Source organism: Rhamphochromis sp. 'chilingali', assembly GCF_963969265.1.
Source record: "Rhamphochromis sp. 'chilingali' genome assembly, chromosome: 18".
Lineage (NCBI taxonomy): Eukaryota > Metazoa > Chordata > Actinopteri > Cichliformes > Cichlidae > Rhamphochromis > Rhamphochromis sp. 'chilingali'.
The window spans coordinates 20,329,600-20,352,491 of NC_137945.1; the positions used below are offsets into that span (position 1 = coordinate 20,329,600).

At 38.1% G+C, this 22,892-nt stretch overlaps 1 protein-coding gene across 1 annotated transcript in view; it reads right to left on the reverse strand.

Annotated features, from left to right (window-relative positions):
• The window catches only part of cntnap2a (contactin associated protein 2a), a 405,242-nt gene that overhangs the window by 188,706 nt on the left and 193,644 nt on the right, over positions 1–22,892 (reverse strand). The window contains exons 4-7 of the mRNA XM_080865727.1: positions 10,585–10,732; positions 3,802–3,854; positions 2,987–3,137; positions 2,202–2,386 (exon numbers count right to left, since the gene is read on the reverse strand). Of these exons, the coding sequence (XP_080721853.1) occupies positions 2,202–2,386; positions 2,987–3,137; positions 3,802–3,854; positions 10,585–10,732 (537 nt within the window). The remainder of the gene's footprint in view (positions 1–2,201; positions 2,387–2,986; positions 3,138–3,801; positions 3,855–10,584; positions 10,733–22,892) is intronic.

Here is a 22,892-nt window from a genome sequence, read left to right on the forward strand (position 1 = left end):
CAAGTAGGAGTAAGCATTAAAGGAGAAACATGGTCTTTTTGGGAGAACAGATGTGCTGAGAGGAGCATTCAGGTGTGAAGATGAGGGCTAATAAACTGGCACCTGATGGGAAGCACTGAAGAACAGAGGACTGATAAAATGTAAACTGGGTTTCATATTTGTTCTACAGTTATACATGTGTTCGTTTTTTTTTTTTTCCATTTTACACACAACTCTGAGCCCTGAAGGAAGCCAAAATGATGGAGGGCAGTGTGCAATTACCAGTCGATGTGTCTGTCTGTCTTTTTGTGTGCATGTGTGTTGTTGCTTGTGCTGTGTGTGCATCTGTGGTGACGCTCCAATAGCCTTAGTAATTACTGCCAAGGGTAGACACAAATGCACCCGGATATTTAGTCTACAGCCCTAAATGGGAGCAGAGGACGCACATACACACAAACAAAGATGCACACAAAATAGAGTGTGCAGACTAAATGTACTGAGTACAGTAGTACACTTGACTAAAAGCTGGTCACAAACTGTAGATAGACTTAGTCAGGCAATGACATTGGTAGAATCTATTTAAGGTTCACCACAGACACACCACACACATGCACACAAAGCCTCCTGGTACACCCTTGTTGTATAGATTTCCCTCCAGATCCCTTAATTCAACAGCTTCAGTTTTAATTGGACTGTGGTTTGTCCTGCCCCATTTCTCAGCATCCTACTTAACAGTGGAATAGATCAGGCATATCAGCAATACCTAGCAAAGGTCAAACACTTACACACAACCACATCAATAAAAACACAAACACACAGACATACACATCCTGAAAACCTTGTGTGTATTCAAAATTGCACACGTGCATGTGCACTCTCACATTACAAACAAATTTCTTACTTGTATGTATCCCATAATCAGTTTCCTGTTATAGGTATTATTAGCTGAGCGAGTTGCATTTCATTAGCTGATGTTCATTATGCCAATTTTATCGAGTAGCATGATAGCTGAGTGTAAAACCAATATCTAATTTCCTGTGTGGCTTTATTTTACTGTACTGATCACTTGTGATGAGCAGTTTAAATGCAGCTGCAAATTAGAAAACAGCACAAGGGCATAAGGCAGCAAGTGAAGAAAGGAAGCAAACACAGACAAATGCAACTTCATGCTTACAACTGCTCACATTGCGGCATTCTCTGCAAAATGTCACCTAAACCAGAATCATTAAGCTCCAAAATCCAAATACACACTGGCATAACTGTTAATGAATGAAACACTGCAAGATACTTCATGCAGTCAATTCAAGTCAGTTGGGTGTATTAGACGTGAATGGGAAAATAAAGATAAGACATTATTTTACAAGTAGAGATTCAGCTTGGTATTTATAGTCTACCTACAAACATTAAGACTGCACTAATGGCAGCATTCAAACTGGACAATTATTGAGTCTGATAGATTTTGACTTAACCTTTTGGGGGATTTTGGCAAAGTCCGCAACATTGTACTGTACAATGTGATATATCCTGGATATTTCCAGGACGGCATAAGAACTGCATTTGCACACCTTCTGACTTTGTAGCACATAAAGTTTGATCCTAATTAATAAATAGAGCTAAACTTATTTAATTAAATACTTAACTTTAAAAAATTTTTTGTAAATAATTAGCCAAACCAAGTGCACAGTTTGGTCCTACACAGTGCAGTGACTATTTGCTGGATGAGCAGGATCTCTAACAGATGTTGCACGGTTACAATTAACAACCATATAGCTGAAGAACTAAGAACACGTCTGTTTCTTCTTTGCCTGGTAGCCAGTCATCCGTATAATAGGCAGCTGGTCTTGGCTGACATTATGTCACCATCATAAGTTGCTTCAATACCAAGACTACCTATCAATGTTATGCTGTTGAATCATTTGGCGTTTTTTTCTTTCTTTCTCTTAACTATTAGGTTTGCAAGCCAACCCTATGGACAGACAGAAGGAGATAAAGCATGCATTACAAATGCACATCTTCAAGTGATCTGACTGGGACTTCTAAGGAGCTTTGGGAGCAGTTTATGGCTGCTTGGACACAACCTCAAAAGCACTATCAGTCAAATTCAAATGTCATATAGTTATTCATATTTATCATGGCAGTGGCAGAAAATCTTGAACTTTTCAACTTTCTCATATTTCCTTATTGTTTGTGTTATTATGTTTATTGGCTTCATCTCGACTTACTTCATAGTCCAAATCGAGGTGGTCAAACTCTCCATTAGTCCTGAAGTGCTGAGTGTGTCTGTCCAAGGTGAAGTTCACATTGCGACGGTAGCGTTCAATCACTACTGAGTGCCAGTGATTGTCATCCAAGAGGCTCCCTGTGGTCACAGAGGTATGACCCAGGATCGAGCCATACTGATTACTGCCTGTAATAAACACAGCATAAGCCTTAAAATGCAGCCATGAGAACGGCGGCTGAATTTGTAAATACAACAAATGGTGTGACCAGGTGCTGTAAAAATAAAACAAATATGTCACACACAAGCAAACACAACTTTTTTTTTACTGATTTCATTTAATTTTAAACTCTAACTTTAAAGGATGCCTGCAGTAAGACATCCTTGGTGTGTCAGACACACTTCTGGTTAACAGTGAATCATGATTCACAGACATATGGATGGTATGGGCTTTTGTTTCCTTCATGAAGAGGGGGAAATTGTGTATTAGAATCTTAACTTTTCCCTTGACTAATATAATTTCAGCAAACCTCCATCAGTATATCCATTGATCCCATCAAAGCACAGCAAAGTGTTATTTTTTGTATCCCAATTCATTTCCATTATTTCCCAGCTAGACACACATTGATGGAGGTTTCAAAACATCCTCACATGTTTAAACATCACTGTAAAGCAAGACATGTCTGAGGCTGATACCGTAAAGACCTAAATCCTAAACACTGTTGGAGAAGGATCACCATCAAGAGAAAGTTGCTTTTTCTAACTCTGTGGCATTTATTTGTTACCCACCCAGGTTTATCTGCAGCAGCAGCTTGGCTTTACGGAGTTCCAGTGTGATATAGTCTCCCTGCTGGCCTTCCCCATGGAGAATCACACCCTCACTTTCTGACGTCTTAAACCTCAGTGCGATCACGTCCTTAATGATCTTCATCTTCTTCACCTGTGTTAGCAAACACCAATGACTTTGTGTGATTGTTTGCAACACTGGTAACTAATTTCTGATTAGATTAAAATGAAACATTATGTAAAAAAACAACAACAACAACTTTTCACTTTAGAAACTTTTATACTTGGTAACAAAACAAGACAATTTTCACTACCCAGTGTTCAAAATCTACATCCATTTATTTATATATAGCTCTCATAAAAAATGCCAGTTTATCGTGATACATTTGAATTTTTTCATTCTAAGTTTTTATTTTATGATCTAGCCTATATAATATGCAGGTATATGCTGTGTACCAACTAACAAGACTCCAGACTCCAAGACTTCTATTTAAGGGCAATAGTTTTAAACACGTATAGGATCCCAAGTCTTGATAAAACACAATGACGAACAAAATACTGAAACTCTCTGTTAAATATGTTTTCCAATGTTTATTAAAGGACTGCCATAAGTTTGTGTGACTAGCAAAGGAATGATCAATATAACCAATACCCTCTACTAGAATTCATTACAGGATCTAGTCTCCATGTTCTACAATGACCGAGTCAATATTGCTTTTTATATTCCAGTTTATTCAAAATTGAATATCCAATTCCAATCCAATAATTTTGAATATCCAATTTTAAATATTCGACTACTGAAGTTGAAATTTGGGTACCTTAAAACGATATGAGATCACACCCTGCCCATCAAAATTGATGATGTCTGCCCCTAAAGGAGGAAGATGGAATTAAAAGACAGGAAGAGAGAGAGAGAGAGAGAGAGAGAGATTATTATTTAAACAAACACAAAACACAAACATTCAGATACATTAAATTCAAACCTGACAGTAATATTTAAAAGAACAGATGCGCTAATAATAGATGAATGTGTAAAAGGGCAAATTAAATTAGATATTATATTGCCAGCTCAATTTCTGGCTTTACATGCCACAAATTGCCTTTTTCAAAGGAAAATTTTTATATGTCACAGTAGGAAGAACACGTTGGCTAATTGACACACATTTTTTGTTTACTGGCACACTTGCTATTAATCATGTTTCCTTTTTAATGCTATACGTTAAGATTAAAAATAATTGCAATAATTAAAAAAATGATATGCCTTTTTTACACATTTAAAAACTGCCACACAGATACACCTGCATGCAGACTGAGCTGGGAGCTCCAACTTATCCCAGATTCAGTGTAAGCCGAGGTTAATCGAGGAGAACTCAAGCCATGTGTGTCATGTTAAACAAAGTTAAAGTACAAAGAAATGCTATGTGTATATACTATACGTATAAGTGAAGGAGCTCAAAAAAGAGACAAGCAGTGGCATGAGGATGATTTTCAGACCTTGAGCTCAGTAATAAAGAGCAGTGCTTGAGGCATCTCTTCAGTCTTACTATCATCATGACAAGTGTTCGAGTGGTTAGTGGAGAACACATATGTGGCAAGATTGGTTGGAGAATTTAGAGAAGAGAGCACAGGAAATGATGGGATAACATAGCTAGGGAAAGAGATACAGGGATAATGATGCACAGTCACACTGCCCCTCAATCTTATATGATTTCTTGGGTTTTTACTTATATAAAACACAGAAATACACAAATATACTGAGGATGCCTTTCCTGATAAATAGTTGAGGGGAGGTAGAGGGAACTTACATCTGTTCCCTTTGTTCCAACTTCTCAAATGCTGTCTCGCTTTCAGTATTTTTTGCTGCTTCACCCTCACCCCACTCTTTCCAATTTCATCTTTCTCCATTACTCTCCACTCTGCTCTACTTGTTATTTATTTTGGTTCTGTCTTTAGTTTCCAATCTTTCTTCAGTCATTTCACTTTGATTTTTGTTCTGTCACATTTATGGTACAGGCATTGGTGGTATCTCAGCGTCCAACAGTTTTATATGTCGCCATATATGGATATGGATCAACGTGGATAAAATAATCAAATAAATAAAAATTAAACGCATGCATGCGCGCACACACAAAAAATGCAAATACAAATGTTTTATGGTTGCTTATAATTATGCTAATGCCAAAAAAAGTCTCTGACATTTTAAACTACAAAATGAAGTTTGACATTGAAATGTTAAACTATAACTACATAATGCATTTTTCAACTGCTTAAATACTAGCTTCAGTTCTCTAAAACTAATTGTCAGTGGCCTGAACGCATATATTTAATTAACTTGTAAATATCCTGCTACAGTAATGTTTGGTTTTTGATTTTAATGGTCAGGTTGTTGTTAGTCAACATGACATAATCACAATGATCATAATATAGCATGCTTAATTAAAGTTTTGTGGATATAAATGCGATGTTACTGTCATGAAATTAAAATTATACAGGTGAGTAAACAGTGTAAATTAGTCATTTTAGCTGCTGGTAGGTGGTTGCTTTACAACATTTTGATGAAATAATAGATGTGCATAATTCATGTTCTCTGTGCTACAAAATCTTGCAAAACTAAAATGATACAATGCTTTTCTAAGGTTTTACAGGTGCAAAGGTGCATCCTTGCCCATTGTTAAATGGTTGCCAGGGAACATGATCACATTATAATATACCATGCATGAGTTTTGCTGATATAAATTAACCATTAATGTTGTGAAATTCAAATTATATGATGGGTATTATGAGTGCATAGATGTTAAATATGGGTTATTATCACTCATTGGTAGGTGGCTGCTAGGCAAAATGATGATGTCATAACATATGGTTCTATAGATAAGAACCTTAAAGGGATCTAAGATGTACCTGTGTGCCAAGTCTGGTTGCTCAACTCCTGACTGTGTAGGTGGAGTTTGTGGGCGGAGAGAGATTTTAATTTAATCCTACGTAAAGTACTATTTTTTTTTTATCCTATTTATTGTTTTTGCAAAACATTTAACCCATTCTAACAGATTAAAATATAGTTTTAAATGTGAAGCTATTGTGATGAATCAGAGTAACTATAAATCAAACTAGGGACCACAAGCCTCACCTTGATAGTATAAAATGTTTCTTGATCTAATGTATCCATTCGAGTTAGTAGAAACTTGTTTCAGGTGTTGCTGGGAGGAGCCAGAGACAATGGTTTCTAGTGGCACTCTGGACTATGTGAAATTTTCTCTCCTGGTAAACACAAACTGACTTCCCTTTCATAACACTGAAAACTAATTCACATTTTAAATCACATATCTGTGTTGGTTTGAAAACAATACTTGAGATGTAACTTTCTCCTTTGGTCAAATAAAGATAATTGTTTCAGACTGTTTATCTGTCATGAAAGCAAGTTTTATTTGCAACACCATACATGCGGTTCCCATGCTTACTCTAATGTAATATTGAGCCCGAGAGCCAGAATGATGCTGTTTAAGCTGATGCTTACTCTAGAATTAGATACTATTCAGAAGAAAATCTCCATAAGTACATTTCTTAGCCTTGACAGATTATGATGGCGATACATCATACTGACAACAGATTTGGTCTTTGGCATAAAAAAAAAGCCACGGGTTGAAGTCAGCTGTGAAAGAGATTGCATTTGTATGGAAAATTAAATTTGTACTCTCTGTTTCTGTCTGATTCCCCTTTCTCTCACATATTGCTTCTACTATTTACCGACTCATCTATGAAGTAATTGATTTGCTGTTGATCCTATGTTAATCAAAATGGAAATGAGCATGTACCTCTGGCACAACCACATCCACACACATGCATACAGATACTGCCTTTTATTGCATAGTCCTAGATGAGTCATAATATGGCATTGCATTTAATTATCATACATTTTCAGAACCCAGAATTATCATCTACAACCAACATATTTGGTGATTATGCTGGAAACATAACATCTATATTTATCTGCCTCTTTTTCCTCCCACTACTTCTCTTTTGTGCTTTCTGTTTTCATCCTCTTTCCTCTGCCATTGCCCAACACTGTACTTCTCCCGTCTTTCATCTTCCGGCTGGGAAGCGGGAAAAACATTTACAAGAAGCTGATTCTAGGGGAACTGCAGAGTCAGGGAGTGAAGGATGGCTAGATGAACAGACAAATGTATGAGTTCTCATTTTCTGACTGAATGCTGAAGAAAGAAGCAGTGACAGCATAATCATGAGGAACCACTGCAGGCTTCAAAACAAAGATGACAGACAACTCTGAAAGATGATGCACCTGACCAGAGGGAGTGTGTGTGTATGTGTAGTTGTAGTTGTGTTTCCCTCTTTCTGTGTTTCTGCTGATACTTGAGTTTTAAGCATGTGTCTTCCTTATTTTGCATTTATTATACATCTCAAAACAGATGTCACTGAGTGGTGGACAACATTCATATCTGTCAGAAACACAAACTCTCTGAGCTTAGTTGGGCCTTGAGACAAGCAAGTAGGTTTCTTTTTTTTGTTTCGTTTTTTATTTTTTGTTTTCCTTCCTCGTCTTCTTTTTTATTTTAGTGCTATTTAGTGAAAACCTCAATCAGATTAGAAATAAAAATAAGACCGTAAAGTCTATATGTGACCAAGAAAAACTGGTGGTTTGGAAGTGACCCCATTGATTTTTTCCCCTGTGTGGGATCAATTGCAAGTAGTTGCTGTGAACAACTGGTCCTCAGAGGTTTACCAATCAGCACCCGTCTTTGGGTGACCGCTTTTGGTCTGAAGGCATCTGGTGGGAGGCAACCTTCCTTGGCCCAACTCGGCTGGATTGAGTGCCTTAACTCTCAAACATATTGGCAAAGGTTTGAAATTAATTTCCATCTTATTTACAAATGCATAGAGATTGTGTTGATGTGCGCAAATTCTCTGCTTCACCAAACAATGATGCAAACACACAAACCTGAATCAATCAGGTTCAGCCGGCAATTTACTGCAAATTGCACCAAATTTAACACAGAAAAACGTGTCTTAATTTATGCCAACTACATGCGTAGTAGTTGGCACTATAAGTGTTTATTTATTTGACATGAGAGAAGGAAATGTTATAAGAACTCTCCTCATGTCCAACTTCTAATAGAAGAGTTCACCCTTATTCCATAAATATATAAACATATTTTTAAGCCTCCCCTCGTGTATTTGAGCTGCCATGCTGTTTTCAGAGAGAAACATGTGCACTACCTTTTAAAAAAGCTAATACGCTATGTATTATTTTGTTACTTGCTTCCAGCCTTAAAAGTATGCTGCTCAAGGTTTAAAGTTGGTTGCTAATGAAATGAAGTAACTATGTTTTTGTTCATTTATACATTTATAAATTGTAAATTTTCCCTGTCTGGTTTGGGCTGCACTTCAATGCTGTTCAGTCAAAAATGACTCCAGACTGTCTTGTTGGTGCTTTATTCTTGTTTTTATTTTATTGCTTTCTCAATTAAGCAAAGCTGAAAGACAGCAACTAACTGCAAGGGATCTCACACCTGGTCTCTGCCTTTAACTTCAAAATTTCAAGGGTAGAGAGATTGGAGGCACTCATTGTCATGTTTAAGAAACCAGTTTGAGATTATTTGAGTTTTGAGATATGCTTTGGAAGCAAGCATCAGAAGATGGGTGCACTGTAGTCATAAAGGATGGACATGGTCAGCAGTGATACTCAAGTATGATACTCAGTTGGCACCGAGAGCCCTAAAGTGTGCCACCAACAGCAGCCTGAGCCTTGAAAGAAAGCAGGATGGATCCATGTTTTCATGTTATTTATATTAAATTCTGACCCTGCTATCTGAATGGTCCACCTGTTGGTCTCCTGTTGTCCAGTTTTGATAAGTCTGTGCAAATGGTAATATCAGTTTCCTATTCTTAGCTCCTATTCGTAGCTCTTTGTGTAGGCCTCTGATGCTGTAGCCGTCTGCTTCATGGTTCAACATGTTGGGGGTGCTATTCTGCATACCTCGTCTGTAATGACTGGTTATTTGAGATACTGCTGCCTTCCTATCAGCTCAAAGCAGTCTGTCCATTCGCCTCTGCCCCTCACACAGAGAACTGCCAATGCCAATGTGAAACAGTGAGTTTGGATCAAGCCCAATTTAACTTTTTCTGCTGTCTAAAGTAAAGTGGTAACCTCTTTCTCAAAGTGCTTGCGGGTATAGGCTGCATAAGGTATGTTTCACATCCTGCTCAAATACTCCAGAACCACTGGTGCTTGACAGCATGCCCAATGTTATGTAAGTTATTGATTGTTCCTACATTTCTTTTGCTAAATTTGAGAAATATATCTTGCTGAGTGTTACTGGAATACTATGACTTTTTCCAAATTGGGAAAACTGCATCCAGATATTGTTCCAATTCTATTATGTTTTAAAGCTAGCTCTTTCACCAAATCTGTTCAAAATACATTATCTCTTATCGTCTTAGGTAAAAACAAGGCCCCAGCAATTCCATGTTAGGATCACTGACACCATTGATGTGTGAGAAAAGTGAAATGACAATACCAACAAAATGAGCTAAGTGTGATTATAAATGTGTGGGGAGAAGTAATGTGTATAAGCTTGAAATGAACTGAATGGCTGTGTTGCTCATGCTAGGAGTGCCTATGCACGCATGTGTGCATCTGTATGTGTTAAGTGTATGTGCAGCACATCTCGTGGGCCTTATCATTACTGTCATGCTTTTCTTTTGACATGGGAAGGAAATGAAACAAGGAAAATATAATCAATGAACCGAGGACTGACTGGAATACAACGCATGCCCTTGCATTCACGCACACAAACGCACACGCGCACACCCCCTCCCTCACAAACATATCCACGCATAGTGCAATCACATCTCCCGAATGAAAGATGTATGTGTGTCACTTATAACCGTAATTTATGCAGAGCCTTAATTGAAAATTGTTATCAGAATCAATTTGGCAGCCTTTAATAGGATGAGGGCAAAGAGGCTGCAAGAGAGCCAGTTCCCTGGATGATGCATTTGTTAGAAAGCGAGAGACAGTGTATGAGTGTTTGTGTATCTGTACATGTTTGCGAGTTTGCAGCCGTGCTCTGCATATTGCTGCAAATTGATTTTATTTGTGCATGTATGTATCGTGGCAGGCTTTCATGCTGGGATTGTGTTTAATTCACATGCAGAAATAGCTCCATTGTGCCTTGATTGGAGCTGACAAACCATCATTAAGTTCTCCACATGGATCCACAATTTGAAATGCTAAGTGCTAGGCTGCACATGTTTAAAGCCTGTGAGGCTACTAGGAGTATATTTACTTAGGAGTGGAATCTATCTGGTTTCTTTAAACGGCTGTTGTATCTGAGTGTTGTGATTCCAGACCAACCAAGTGACTGTAAAGCAATTAATATGCAAATGAATGCCTCCACCTTTGATTATTGTTCTGTCTAATAATGTGTGAAGATTCAAGGTGTTACAGGTGTTAGATTAGCCGTGTGTGTAAGAGAAATATAAAAGAGACATTGCAGGTGTTCTCCAAACCTGTTTGTGTGTGTCTTTGTGTGTGCGTGTGTGTGTGTGTGTGTGTGTGTGTGTGTGTGTTTATCTCCACTCACAGTAGGAGCATCCGTAAACTTCTATTCGCAGACCAATCCGTCCCTCCTCGCTCCATTCTAACGGGATGAGCCTAAGGAAGCGAGCCACGATTCCCTGCTGGAGCTCATGGCGAACTGCACTCTCTGAGTTGGAGTTCCCAGAGAAAGCCTATGAACATAATCATTCATATACACACAGACATAGAGAGAAACACAAACACACACACACACAACACACACAAATTAAATACATCAAAGCCACAAGCCTGAAGACAAACAACCAGCTTCAGGACTTCAGAACAAGAGTATTTGTTCCACTCACCACATCCTACCCTGAAGGTGCTCACTCACAAAACATACAAAATAATTATGAGTCTACATATCCAATATGCCCACCATAGGACAGTCTAACCGTAGGGAATGTTAGGAGTAAATTGCATATTGTATTAAGCTGCGTATGCATTAAGAAACTCCCTGCTCACATCAATTCATATCTAGACTGATTTATGTGTCCCAACAAGTAATAGAGGCTTGTAACTTGTAAATAATTTCCCCCAGGGATCAATAAAGTATTCTGATTCTGATTCTGATTCTGATAACTGATGAGGTTTACAGTTCTTTGCTATATTAGCCCTTTGTTCCACACAGCTGGTATACTGTCTAAAAACTCATCTTATTAAAAAAAAAGGCATCTTGAAAAGCAAATAATGCCTATTTAACACTTCTAGGATTGCAGTGATGCCTAATTAAAATGTCGTATTTATCTGCAATTTTAAGTGTCTCTGCACAGCCCCAGTGTGGCTGCAGTTCCATGACTGAACATGTGCTGGTTGTTTTGTACACATCATGGCTTGACAGCATGAGCTGCTCTCCAATGTTTTGCTGTAAGCATAATTATTTGATGTCAAATTTCAATGACAGGCTACTGAAGTACATCTCCTGACAGTGCATTCCCCCTTTGCTGTTTTGACTTAAATGTGACTGACTGGAGTCTTTACCACCCACTAAAAAAAATAAATTGTATTTACATGGAAAAGAGAAATGAGACAAGGATGGCATTCACTTCACCAAATACTATAGAATCCCACTGGATGAGTAAAAGAGGCACTCGTTAAAATGATCTCCTCTTCTCACTACATCATTCTTGTTTTCTTTCCTCCTACTTAGTTTCTCTTCCTTCACTTGACCTGATACATGACGGGGAGAACCTCTAACCGCCCACTAATCCACCTCACCACAGTCCCTGAACTATTTTCACTTCTGTGCATTCTGCTCTGCTCTCTGAAATAAACACACAACACAACCCCGTTCCCCCATGCATTACTTTCGACACACACATGCACAGAACAGTTTGCACACACCACTGGGAAGAAGCCTCATTAATAGCCTAGCAGGTAACTAGAAGAGAGCAAGACACTAGACAGCCATGTGTTATTTCAGATAAGACATGGAGTGGGCAGGGCAGAGCATGAGTGTATGGGAAAAAAATAACTTGCACAGACAGCCTGCTTTCAGCTGACTCTTCAGTGACCCAAGAATGTACCCCTGAAGATATGCTATCTGCAAAAGGAGGAAATGGTCAAGAGTTCACACTTAGCTCAGAGCTACTGAACTTCCACTGTTGTGAAGGAGTGGACAGTGCTTCTTTTATCAATGAATTCCTCTCAGTTTCATATTTAATCTTTATTTATTCCATAAAGGTTTATGGAATAAATAAAGTATGCCTTTTGAAAGAGAAGGTTGCAGCGTAGTATTGTATGTATGTCACCAATAAATAAGTAAGTAAATAAATAAATAAAAACAGCAAGCACATTAATAGTTATGCTCCTGACCATGACATAGCTAGAGTTATGGCTTTTACACCCAAAGACATAAAATCTCACAAATCCACAAATTGTCGTGGTTCTGCAGGAAGTTTGGACACATCCATCAGTGGCTAGGCAACAGATCAAGCAGCCACTCTGATCATGTGAAAGACAATACTGTTTAACTTGTGCAAGGACTGGTAACTGATGATTCAGCAATGCAAACCTTAAAGTTACATTAAATTTGCTTTTTAAAGCAAGTTGACTGGAAACAGCATTTTTTCTCTTCTTTTAAATCATAGCAATTAAGTGGAAGTTGCCAGGTGTAATTGCTGCTTATATCGGTACTTTTTAAAGTAGCTTCCACACTATAGAAAAAAAAGGACTGGAGTACCTACAGATTACATGGACAGTAGCTGCTAGGTCATGAAAACCCATGACACAAAGCTCCTGTCACATAGTTTTTGTGCTGATGTTAATACCAGAGGAGGTTTTTGAGTCAGCACAGCACTGGTAACTTTGAGCACTCGGGGAGCCTGTTATGACTTCAAACAATGTGCGCTGAGCTCATTTCATAGTTGCATACCGCATCATCAAAACACTGGAAGTCTGAAATGTCTCCATAACTGAGATATTCCTTTATTCACCTGGGCTAACGTTACTCTTTGGAGCTGTTTGTGCAATTCTACAATAGCTTCTTCCCCTCTAACCCTTATCTTTTTCTTTTGCTGTTAAATCTTCTCAAGCTTTCTTCTCCTGTGCTCTCTATTGCATGTTTGTCCTTCAGTATTCTGTTTCCAAACTGCCTGTAGTGTTGGCTTCTGATATGAAGCACAATGACAGTTATATCTACAATCTGCATAAATACACACAAGCATCCATGCACACATATAGATACAGACTGCCAATGCACGACCTTGCCATTTAAGCAATTATGAAATGTTAAAACCTGATGTCACTGTTAAGATCGCCTCATCGTTGGGTATAAAATAACGAAAGAGGAAAAAAATCTTCTGACAATTTTTCTGGCTGCATGCAGATGACTTCAATTCCTTTTTGTCCAGCTGTCACCTTCCTCTCCTTGCCCTTGTCAAGGTATACCAGAGAAAGAAAAAGAAAAAAGAAAAAGAGAGAGAACAAAACCATTTTTTTTCTTCACCCAAAAGCTCAATCCCCCCATCCTCTTTTTTTTTCCCCTCTATTTCCCTATTGTGTTCATCCCGCTTTCTACACTTATCTGTGCTTGGCTGAATGAACAGCTCAATTCAAAGGCATTACTATGCAGAGTGGGGGGCAGAAGGCAGGATAGGGAAGAGAAGAGGAGGATGAAGATGAGGAAAAAGCTGTGGATGCTGAACACCTTGCAAAAGTCTGCCTAGTGAACCATTTAATTCCCTCTACTCCAAAGTCAAATCATTAAGCGGCAAACCAATGAGTAATTGGAAATATATGTGTGTGACTGCCTGTGTGACAGTTTATGTTGAGGTGTGTGCATGTGTGCGTGTTTTATAAGCAACTTTAGAGCTTAGACACTTTGACGTTTTGTTTAATCAAGAACTGAGGTAATTTACGGCAACAAAGGCCACAAAGTGCCTGAAGCAAATTTCAGAGTTTACTCACTAGCTGCTATGTGCATGCGTGCAGAGTTGCATATACTTCTGCATGATTCTGCCTACTATGTACAGTATGTCAGTGATATGTACAGTTAATGTTAGATTAGTTGGTTTACTTGATACTTGAGAAAAATATTTACTGCTATTTTATGTAGTTCTGTGAGGATGTGCATCATATTTTGGAATGTTTAGAACAGTGTAAGTTAGTAAAGGACACACGCATGATTTCAGCAGTCCACGAGATCAGTGGGAGAAAAGCAATGAAAGAAATCTTGACTTGGAAAAGAAAATAATGAGGGAAGCTGAGAACCAGCCAGTCTCTGTGCTGACCATTTGGAGCACAGGGGCTGTCATTCAAGAAAGAACAAGCCAATCACTTTCCTACAGCTGGTCAAAAAAATACCCCTGTGGTCTGCTCTGTCTGACATACACAAACACACTTCGCTTGTATACGAGATAGACATCCACGTCGGCATGCTCGCTCTCATAAACAGACCCTGGCAAAATTCTCCACACGCCCATTATCTAACTGCTCAAAAGCTCTCCCTCATTGCTACTCCTCACCCGCTTACTTATTTTCCCTGGCTGCATGTTTTCATTTCCTGAATGAGCATCTGTCCTTTCTGTCTATTCTCTCTCTTTTTTGTTTCACTGAAAATCAGTCTGTATATGTGCGAGCATATTTCTGTTTGTGCTGCGTGTCTGCGTTTTGACAGCCAGAGAGAGGCCCTTCCAGAGAACAGATCTCTAGATACTGAGAAACAACAAGTGAAAGCTATTTTCTGGCATTTGCTTGTTGCTGCTGGACTCTTTGTTAGACCAGCCCAGAGTCAGGGCTATTGTGTGTGTGTGGATCTATGTGTATGTTCCTTCCAAACAGGCAGGGGAAATCAGTCCGGCCTGGTCTGGTCTTTTGTTTTTATTGACAAGTGTACGAGACAAAACAGAAGGACCATAGAGAAATTTGTGTTTCTGTGAAGCCCTGTGGGTGGCTGTGTCTGTGCCAGGAAAATAGGACAAATTCTAGTAATGCTTAATTGAAGTCATGAATCTTTAAAATGTTTTAAAGTGGGCTGGGTGTTACATACTACAGCATGTGCCTAACATCTTGAGAGTATACCGTGCTACACACAAAGCCTCAATAGGAAATCTCTTCTTACTGTTTCGTGACACTTGCTGACAGAATTAAAATTCTGGGCTACACAGTCAATCAAGTATCCTACTAGGGGTGAGGACCACAACCAACTTCTGCTGCAGGCAGAAGCTAAATGGATTTTTGATCTGAGTCTGCAGCTCCAGATGGGCTCAATGAGCTGAATGAGGAACTTGATCTGTGCTATTTCCTGTAATGGTTTTGTATTTTTTGTATTGTTTTTTGTTGTTGTATTTCAATCATATTTTTGTTCATGTTTTATTTTCTTAGTTCTTTCTCTTCGGTGGTGATTTATGCTTAGAAATGTAATAATATTTTGCTTAGTTGTACATCCTTGTATATGTTTGTGCTTCAGTTTTGTTTATATAGACTTTCTGACATGTCTGTTTTTGGCAACACATTTCTTGCTTTACAAGTTTGAACAGTGAATTGAACTGCAAATCTGAAAGTTTGTGATTAAAACGAATGTATGTCCTTCCATTGTTATGTGCACTTCTGTTGATTTCTGTACATCAAAGGCACGATAAGCTGCTTCAGAGACTCTTTATAGTCTTTTATTGGAACAGTTCAGAATGATCTCATTTTGTATCCGTATGTGCCAGATAGTTAGTTCAGTCGCCAATTAAATGGCTTTACCTGCTAAAATGGGCACCCAAAGAATTGGTGACAAAGGAAAATTGAATCTTTTCTTTGCTTTGCATACATTGTTAAGGAAAAATGAAAAACACTTCTAGTACATTTCATACCAATACTTTTTTCCACACACTGCCTTTTGGGCTCATTAATTACTGTATAGTAATAGAAAGAGTGAAAAAAATAGGAAATTTTAGCAAGAAACCTTCATCACGTCTTCCCTTAAATTTACACACATGCAGGAGAAAACACGTGTGTGTACATGTGTTTGGACCTGATGTAAGTGACATGCAATAGTTTTACAGTATCATGTCAGTATCAGTATCAAGAAAAAAGTGAAAACCATCAGTGCACTGTTGATATAAAATGGTTTCTACAGTCCTCATTAATCATACAATATTAAGAGAGTTCATACAGTAGGAAAGAGGAATTTTACCTCAGTGCTATTTTTTATACACTGTCCACACAAGTACCATTTTGAAACTGTTGCCAGACCAATTAAAATTTCATTACAGCCACTTAAGTTGTAAAGAAACTTTTATGACTCACTGGGATCTACCCTTTCTCCATAGTTCCATGCTTTTCAGACCTTCCATATGTAATAATACCAGTGTCACTGATATGCTACACAGTCACAAATATAGGTTGTTTTATACCAGTATGGACAAAAGCACTGGGCCATCTACACATTAAATCTAAAGGAGATGCTAAGCCAAGGAAGTCCATGTCTTGAAGCTCTTGGCACACAGCTTTTGTGCTGATGTTAATGTCTCAGAAGGTTTGCAAGTCTGAGTCAACAGAGCGCTGGCAAGTTTAACGTACTACTATGTGTCTCAACACTCGACTAGGTGACTGGGCTCTGCAACTCTACCACTTTGCAGCTGGAGTGGTGTGCTTCCTTCTACTTTGAAACAATACCTCTTAAAACGTTTTATTTGGAGGGAAGATATTTCATTAGCAGACAAAAAAGATGCAATAGTGGTATCCTGTTATTCTAGGATCCAGTGAGCTCTTTAGAACAACCATTCTTTCACAAATGTTTATAAAGGCAGACTGCATGGCTAGGTGCTTGATTGTATACACTTGTGGCGATGGGACTTGAAACGCCTGAGTTTAAAAATAAAGAACCCATTACATTTGTTCATATTATTCATGTTGATGATCTTCATGGTTACAAACTGTAGGTCTCCTACGGCAGTGTCAGAGTAAGCCGAAGCACTTCTGCAATGACTTCCATGTGTGTAAAAGATCAGCACTTTTTAGAATTGACATAACATGATCACACATTCTCTATGTATGTGGAGAGAACTATCATTGACAAATGTCTGAAAATAAAATTTGATGTGCACAGTGCAAGGTATTGGTGTTTAGGACAATCTTTAGAGTGCTTTAGCGAGACACAAGTATATGGCTGTCCAATAAACTGCATTCTGGTCAGACTTAAGGAAGAGATACCAGGGTGCTCATACAGATATAAAGCTGACACGTTGAGATGTCATCAGATTAATGAAGAGTAGTGCATGTCTGAAAAAGGCTTATTTGAATTCATCATCTTCGTTATTCTCGCTCAGCAAATTTTAATTTCCACACTCAACTCTTTATTTAGAATGAATTGACATTAAATAGGCTGACACTCAAGTTCTGTGAAGTTGCTGCAGCCAATCAAGATAAAGACTTAAAAGTTAAAAGACAGACTTTATATCAGGGCCGATTAAAAGAAAAAAAAAAGATGAAGTCATAAAAAGTAATCTCCATGACTTCAAGCAGCAGTGTTCCTCTGATTAGTTCAATTCAAACATTTTGGACTTTAATGCTGAACGTGATAACTCATTTAGTGGTCGACAGCAGCTGTTCATCAACAGTCAGTGTGAGTGAATGAGAAACTGCTTATGTATGGGGATAAACACTGGTCAACAAACAAGTTTGTCTTCTTTTTGTTGAGATGCAGTTTTGACCAGTGTCAGGAATTTGAGTCAGTAAGAGTAAGGCATAAAGAATCAACACAAATCATGAATGCACGCATCACTCTGAATGCTAAACCTTTTAATAATCTTACATTAATATCAAATAAGTGTGCCTTATTTCGTATGATGTAAATGAACCTCCTGGAGTCTTTCCCCGATTCATTTCAACAGCAGACAGCAGTTGCTGTTTGGATGGTAGCAATGGATCATCTCCATCTGTGACATGACTCATTAGTAACTTGCGGCTGGCTTGAATTCAATGAAACATGGGAGAACGCATTCATCTTTGTATTACGTCACGTTATTAGTGGTGTTAGCACCAAATTAATAATCAGTAAGAAAACTGGTACTTAAGAACATTTTGACACAACTTTCTGCTAGGGCGCAGCTATCATGACTACAAGGACAGAGTGTAATTATTCTTAATGATTCAGTTTGATGGTGCAATGGTTTTGCACTGATGTACAGTATGTACGTCTTTGCAGGCCTGTCTACTGCCACTGGGGGGCAGTGTGTAAACCCCCCCCAAAAAACATACGTACAAATGGTTATGTTATCGACTGTCTCTCCCTGGAGATGAAAGTAGTTATAATGTACCAAAGAGTCTTTATAATGGATCGAAGTAAAGTGCTAAGGAGAGAGTAAACAGAAGTTAAAAATTCTGAATGACAATATACCAACTAGGCTGTTAATCATGACATCTCTTAGCAGTTGTCGACCACTGAAAGCACCAACAACGCGCATTAAAATTGGACCATGAGCAATGGAAGAAGGTGGCCATCCATCTGTGGGATGTGCTAAACGAATAAGTCCCATTTTTGGAGGTGCAAAATCAGGGCTTACAAGACTTGAATAATCTGTTGCTAAAATATTGGTGGCAGATACCATAACACACCTTCAAGGGTCTAGTGAAGACCTAAATGCCTCAATGGGTCAGGGCTGTTTTTGGAGGAGAAGGGGGAGCAGCACAATAGTAGCCAGATGGTCATAATATCATGCCCAATCATGTACTTGGGCTTGTGCAGGAATTCAATGCAGTCAGACCCCTATTAGGTCACAGAAAAAGATGGTGTTCACCTTCATAAAACAAGGCTACTTGAAACCATTTCTAGTTGACATGAAGGGTATTGTCATTATTCATATGACTGCTGTGCTTTGAGGTGATTGTTGTGATTTGGTGCTAAATAAATAAAACATAATTGAACTGAATTGAATTATTAAGACATTCAAGGCTTTTTGTAACTAGTTCAAGTGAGACTCCATGGTGTAGGAAGATTAGCTTAAGTGCAACATGGATAATATTGGAAATTGTTTAAGAAAAAAGCATACTTCTAATATTGCATAATGTTTACATACTACTGTATAGCATATACACATAACAAAACGGAAAGTAAGAAAATTTAATGTTATTTTCGAGAAATATATTCTTTTAAAAAGTCTTTGTGTTTGCTGAGAAGGAAAGACTTATTTTGCCTGTGTGTTTTACACACACAAGGACAGAATAAGATCAAAGATGATTATGTGCCCTCATTTTGATTACTTTGTTATGGAGTGCAATGTATTTCTGCACTTTAAAAATGGCATTCTTCTTTTCTTTGTTCAGCCTTTCTTTGATCAAAAGGGACATTGAACCAACTACCCCGCTGAGGCGTGCCCTTTCTATGGGTTGGAGAGTTTTACGTTACTCATCTCTACATTTTGATCTAAGTTTAGGAGGTCCTTTTGCCAACTTTATTCTTGAGAGGACATTGATGATCATGTTGACATTATGTTGACTCTATGACCATTTTTATCCTGTTCTTCCATATGGACTTCAGGAGGGGAAATCCTCATCCAGCATGGCTTCAGCTCTCTATTCTGCTCGATTATGCTTCTGATAAGCGGTAGCATTATGACCTCCAATTTCAAAGGTCACAATAATTATAATAATAATTTGTATCAAAAAGGTTTAGAAATTGTTGTCCTTGTAGAGTGCACTGAAAACATCTGTTTGGTGTGTAACATCAAGCCATCGAGTTCTGCCAGCAATGTCAAAGCTATGTCAAGTGCAAAGAATTAGGATCATATTTTGGTTCCCATAACAACTCTCTTTCCTCTAGTCCTCCAATTAAAAAAAACATGCTTTTACTCAAAAGTTTCATAAGGAAATATTTCAACATTTCAGGCTTTGTTCACGCCAAATTCATCATGAGTAAAGTTTTAAAAATATTGTGACATGACAGTTTTAATAATCAAAACAAACCTAAATCTCAGTAAATACAAAGTGAAACTATGATGGCACCCCTGCTGAGATGTGAAACACATCTCCTGATTACTCAGTAACAAGCTGACATTTAACAGGCTGCAAGTTTGTCAGTGCTAAATATAACTTTAGGAGGGAGATAGGAGCCAGTTAGATAATGCTCTTTTCATCATATTTTCTTACATTAGATTAAATAAGATACCCTTATTTAATTTTAGTGTCACTGTTCAAAAGGGGCATAAACAAATTAATAAACAAGCTTTGATGGTTTTCTGCCAAAAACTTAACTTTACTTAAAATGTAAATATGATGTTAGCTTGTGCAGTATACAAAATAATATCTGCATATATTTTATATTATATTTATATTTATATTGTATTGCTTTGCAAGAGTGCTTTAGATGAACCTACTGTATGCTCGTAGGTATCCCTCCTCTTTGACATTACCTGATATATGGAAGATACTCTAAGCACTGTTTTTCATTACATATTTGTCTATTTGGCAATATCCTTTCTCTGTTTTTCTTTTTTCCTTGTTTTCAGCACTGACCTGCTTTACTGGTGTTTTTCTAGTTTCTTGCTTTATTCATTTTCCTCCTAATGTAAGCTCCTGTCTGCCAAAAGCCTAAAATGTAAATGCATGAGGCACTTGATGTCTGCATCTAATAAAATGCAAAAACATGGACGGCGATTGAAGCCTGGCAGCACGGAAGATCATCCAAGTTCAAAAAGTCAGCACTTCATTTCATTCGCGTTGCTTTTCTATCTCAGATGTGACTGTGAAATTTCATACATAAATAAGTCAAACTGCAATGCCTCAAAAGTGAAAATCAGAGGTGGGAATTAGAACCATTTCATTTAAGATGTACAACTTTTACTACAGATTTAGTGACTTGTTTATTAGATTATTTTTTATTTCACCACCTTAAACCAGATCAACCTTAACCTTGATCTTTACTGTGAGGTTTTGAGGGCACTGACTCACTCTGACTCATTCTGTTTGTTTACACATTACGTTAAGCTCATGGAGCCCTTAATAATTTAGGTAGCAAACCATTTTAATTGGAGCTCATTTGAATGTTAATATATAACTTCTGGTGAAAATTTCAAACATATTTTTTACTTACACAAATTGACTTAAAAGATTCCCTGTTGATGGCGACTGCTTATTGTATTGCCATCTTCTATTTGTTTTCTCAAATCTAAATTTAACTCATTAACTTGCCTATTGGTCGTGAAGACTGAGGTGGCTCCAAGGCACTTGGCAACACCCAGTGAAATAAATACTAGGCTGACATGCAAAGAAAGGTAAGCAGGGAGAGAGAGAGAGAGAAAAAGAAAGAAAAAAAGAGCGAGCGAGCGAGAGAATGTGTTCCACTGGTGCATAAATCCAGGTGCATGATTTATCAGTGCATGCTCTGCAGCTTTTGAAACTGAATTAGTCCCCACCACTGAGACACGGAGGCATCACCATTCATTTACCTGACGAGCCACAGTCTAGCAACTCCTCCCTCCTGAGAACACACACATTCGATCACAATTGGACAAAGGTAAGCGCATGAGCTCCACTCGAGCTCGAACACTAACACTTTCACATAAGCTCGCACGTGCTTGTTTCAACATCATTAGGTTCAGTTTTATATACAGCCTTTAGCACAGAGAGAGGAATAAAATGAGCCTCAGCTGTTCTGGCAAGAGCGAAGCATTACATTCGCAGTGTATTACAGCATCACATTTCCTGACACCTTTTTAGCAAGGCTTCAGCACAATTTCATCTGTAAATACCTGAGCAATGTGGCTGCGAATGGCACAGGCTGAGACACATGGTCGCAACATAATTAAGTTGTGTCGCCATTATTTACTTTAACCAAATCTATTTCATTGCTCTACATCCACGGAAGGCTATAGCAGTTGTTTTAGTTCAGCTAAAAGAAAGAAGTGTAAATCGTTGCTTTAGTTTATTTATGTTGACACTGACTAAGTTACACTGGAAATGTTATCCTGTACCTGGCGGGAAATTTTACGTAGTACCATCATTGAGGAATCTGATTTAAATGACCAGTATTAAGTGGACAAATCGAAAGTTTATTCTATCAGCTTATGGGTGAGAGAAGCCAGAGGATGCTTTTTTTAAGTGCAGCGCTTGTTAATGTTAAAACTACTGAATGCAAGGATTCTAAAAAAATACCTGTACAGTGTTTCTCTCTGTGTTTGTTACACACAAGAAGATCTGTAGCTACTCTTAGGAAAAAATGTTTGTACTGCAATTTACCAGCCTTATTCCTCATGTCTCAATGACTAGTTGACAAGATACAAGATAATGTGCTTCCATGCACAAAGGCCCAGAATGTCTTTTGGGTTTTATTGCATTGCTTTCAAATATTCTTATCAATTTACAGTAAAAACATCTATTTCACAGCATGTACTTCGTTATTTTGTTCAGGCTAAACTGTGACGGCAATATCTCTATAAATGTTAGTAGTAGGCATCAGAATCAGAAAGGGGTTTATTGCCAAATGTTGAGCAGGTTTACAACATTAGGAAATTGCTGCGGTGCTTCAGTGCAAACATAGTGTCATAAATAGCACTTAAATAGACATGAAAAAATAAAAGTAGGGATAAGAATTAAAAGTGCTACGTAGAAAGATATGTGCATGAGCTATACATGAGATATATACATGAGAATAAGAATTAAGAGTGCTACGTTGAAAGATATATACATGAGTGCAGGTGGTGATCAGTGCCAAACATGGAATGATGCAGTGACACAGCGTAGGGTCATGTGTTAGTGGTGGGAACAGTCATATGGTTATTGTTCATGTGTCCAACAGCAGAGGGGAAGAAACTGTTCTTATGGCGAGAGGTTCTGGTGCGAATGGACCGGAGCCTCCTGCCTGAGGGGAGCAGGTCAAACAGACTG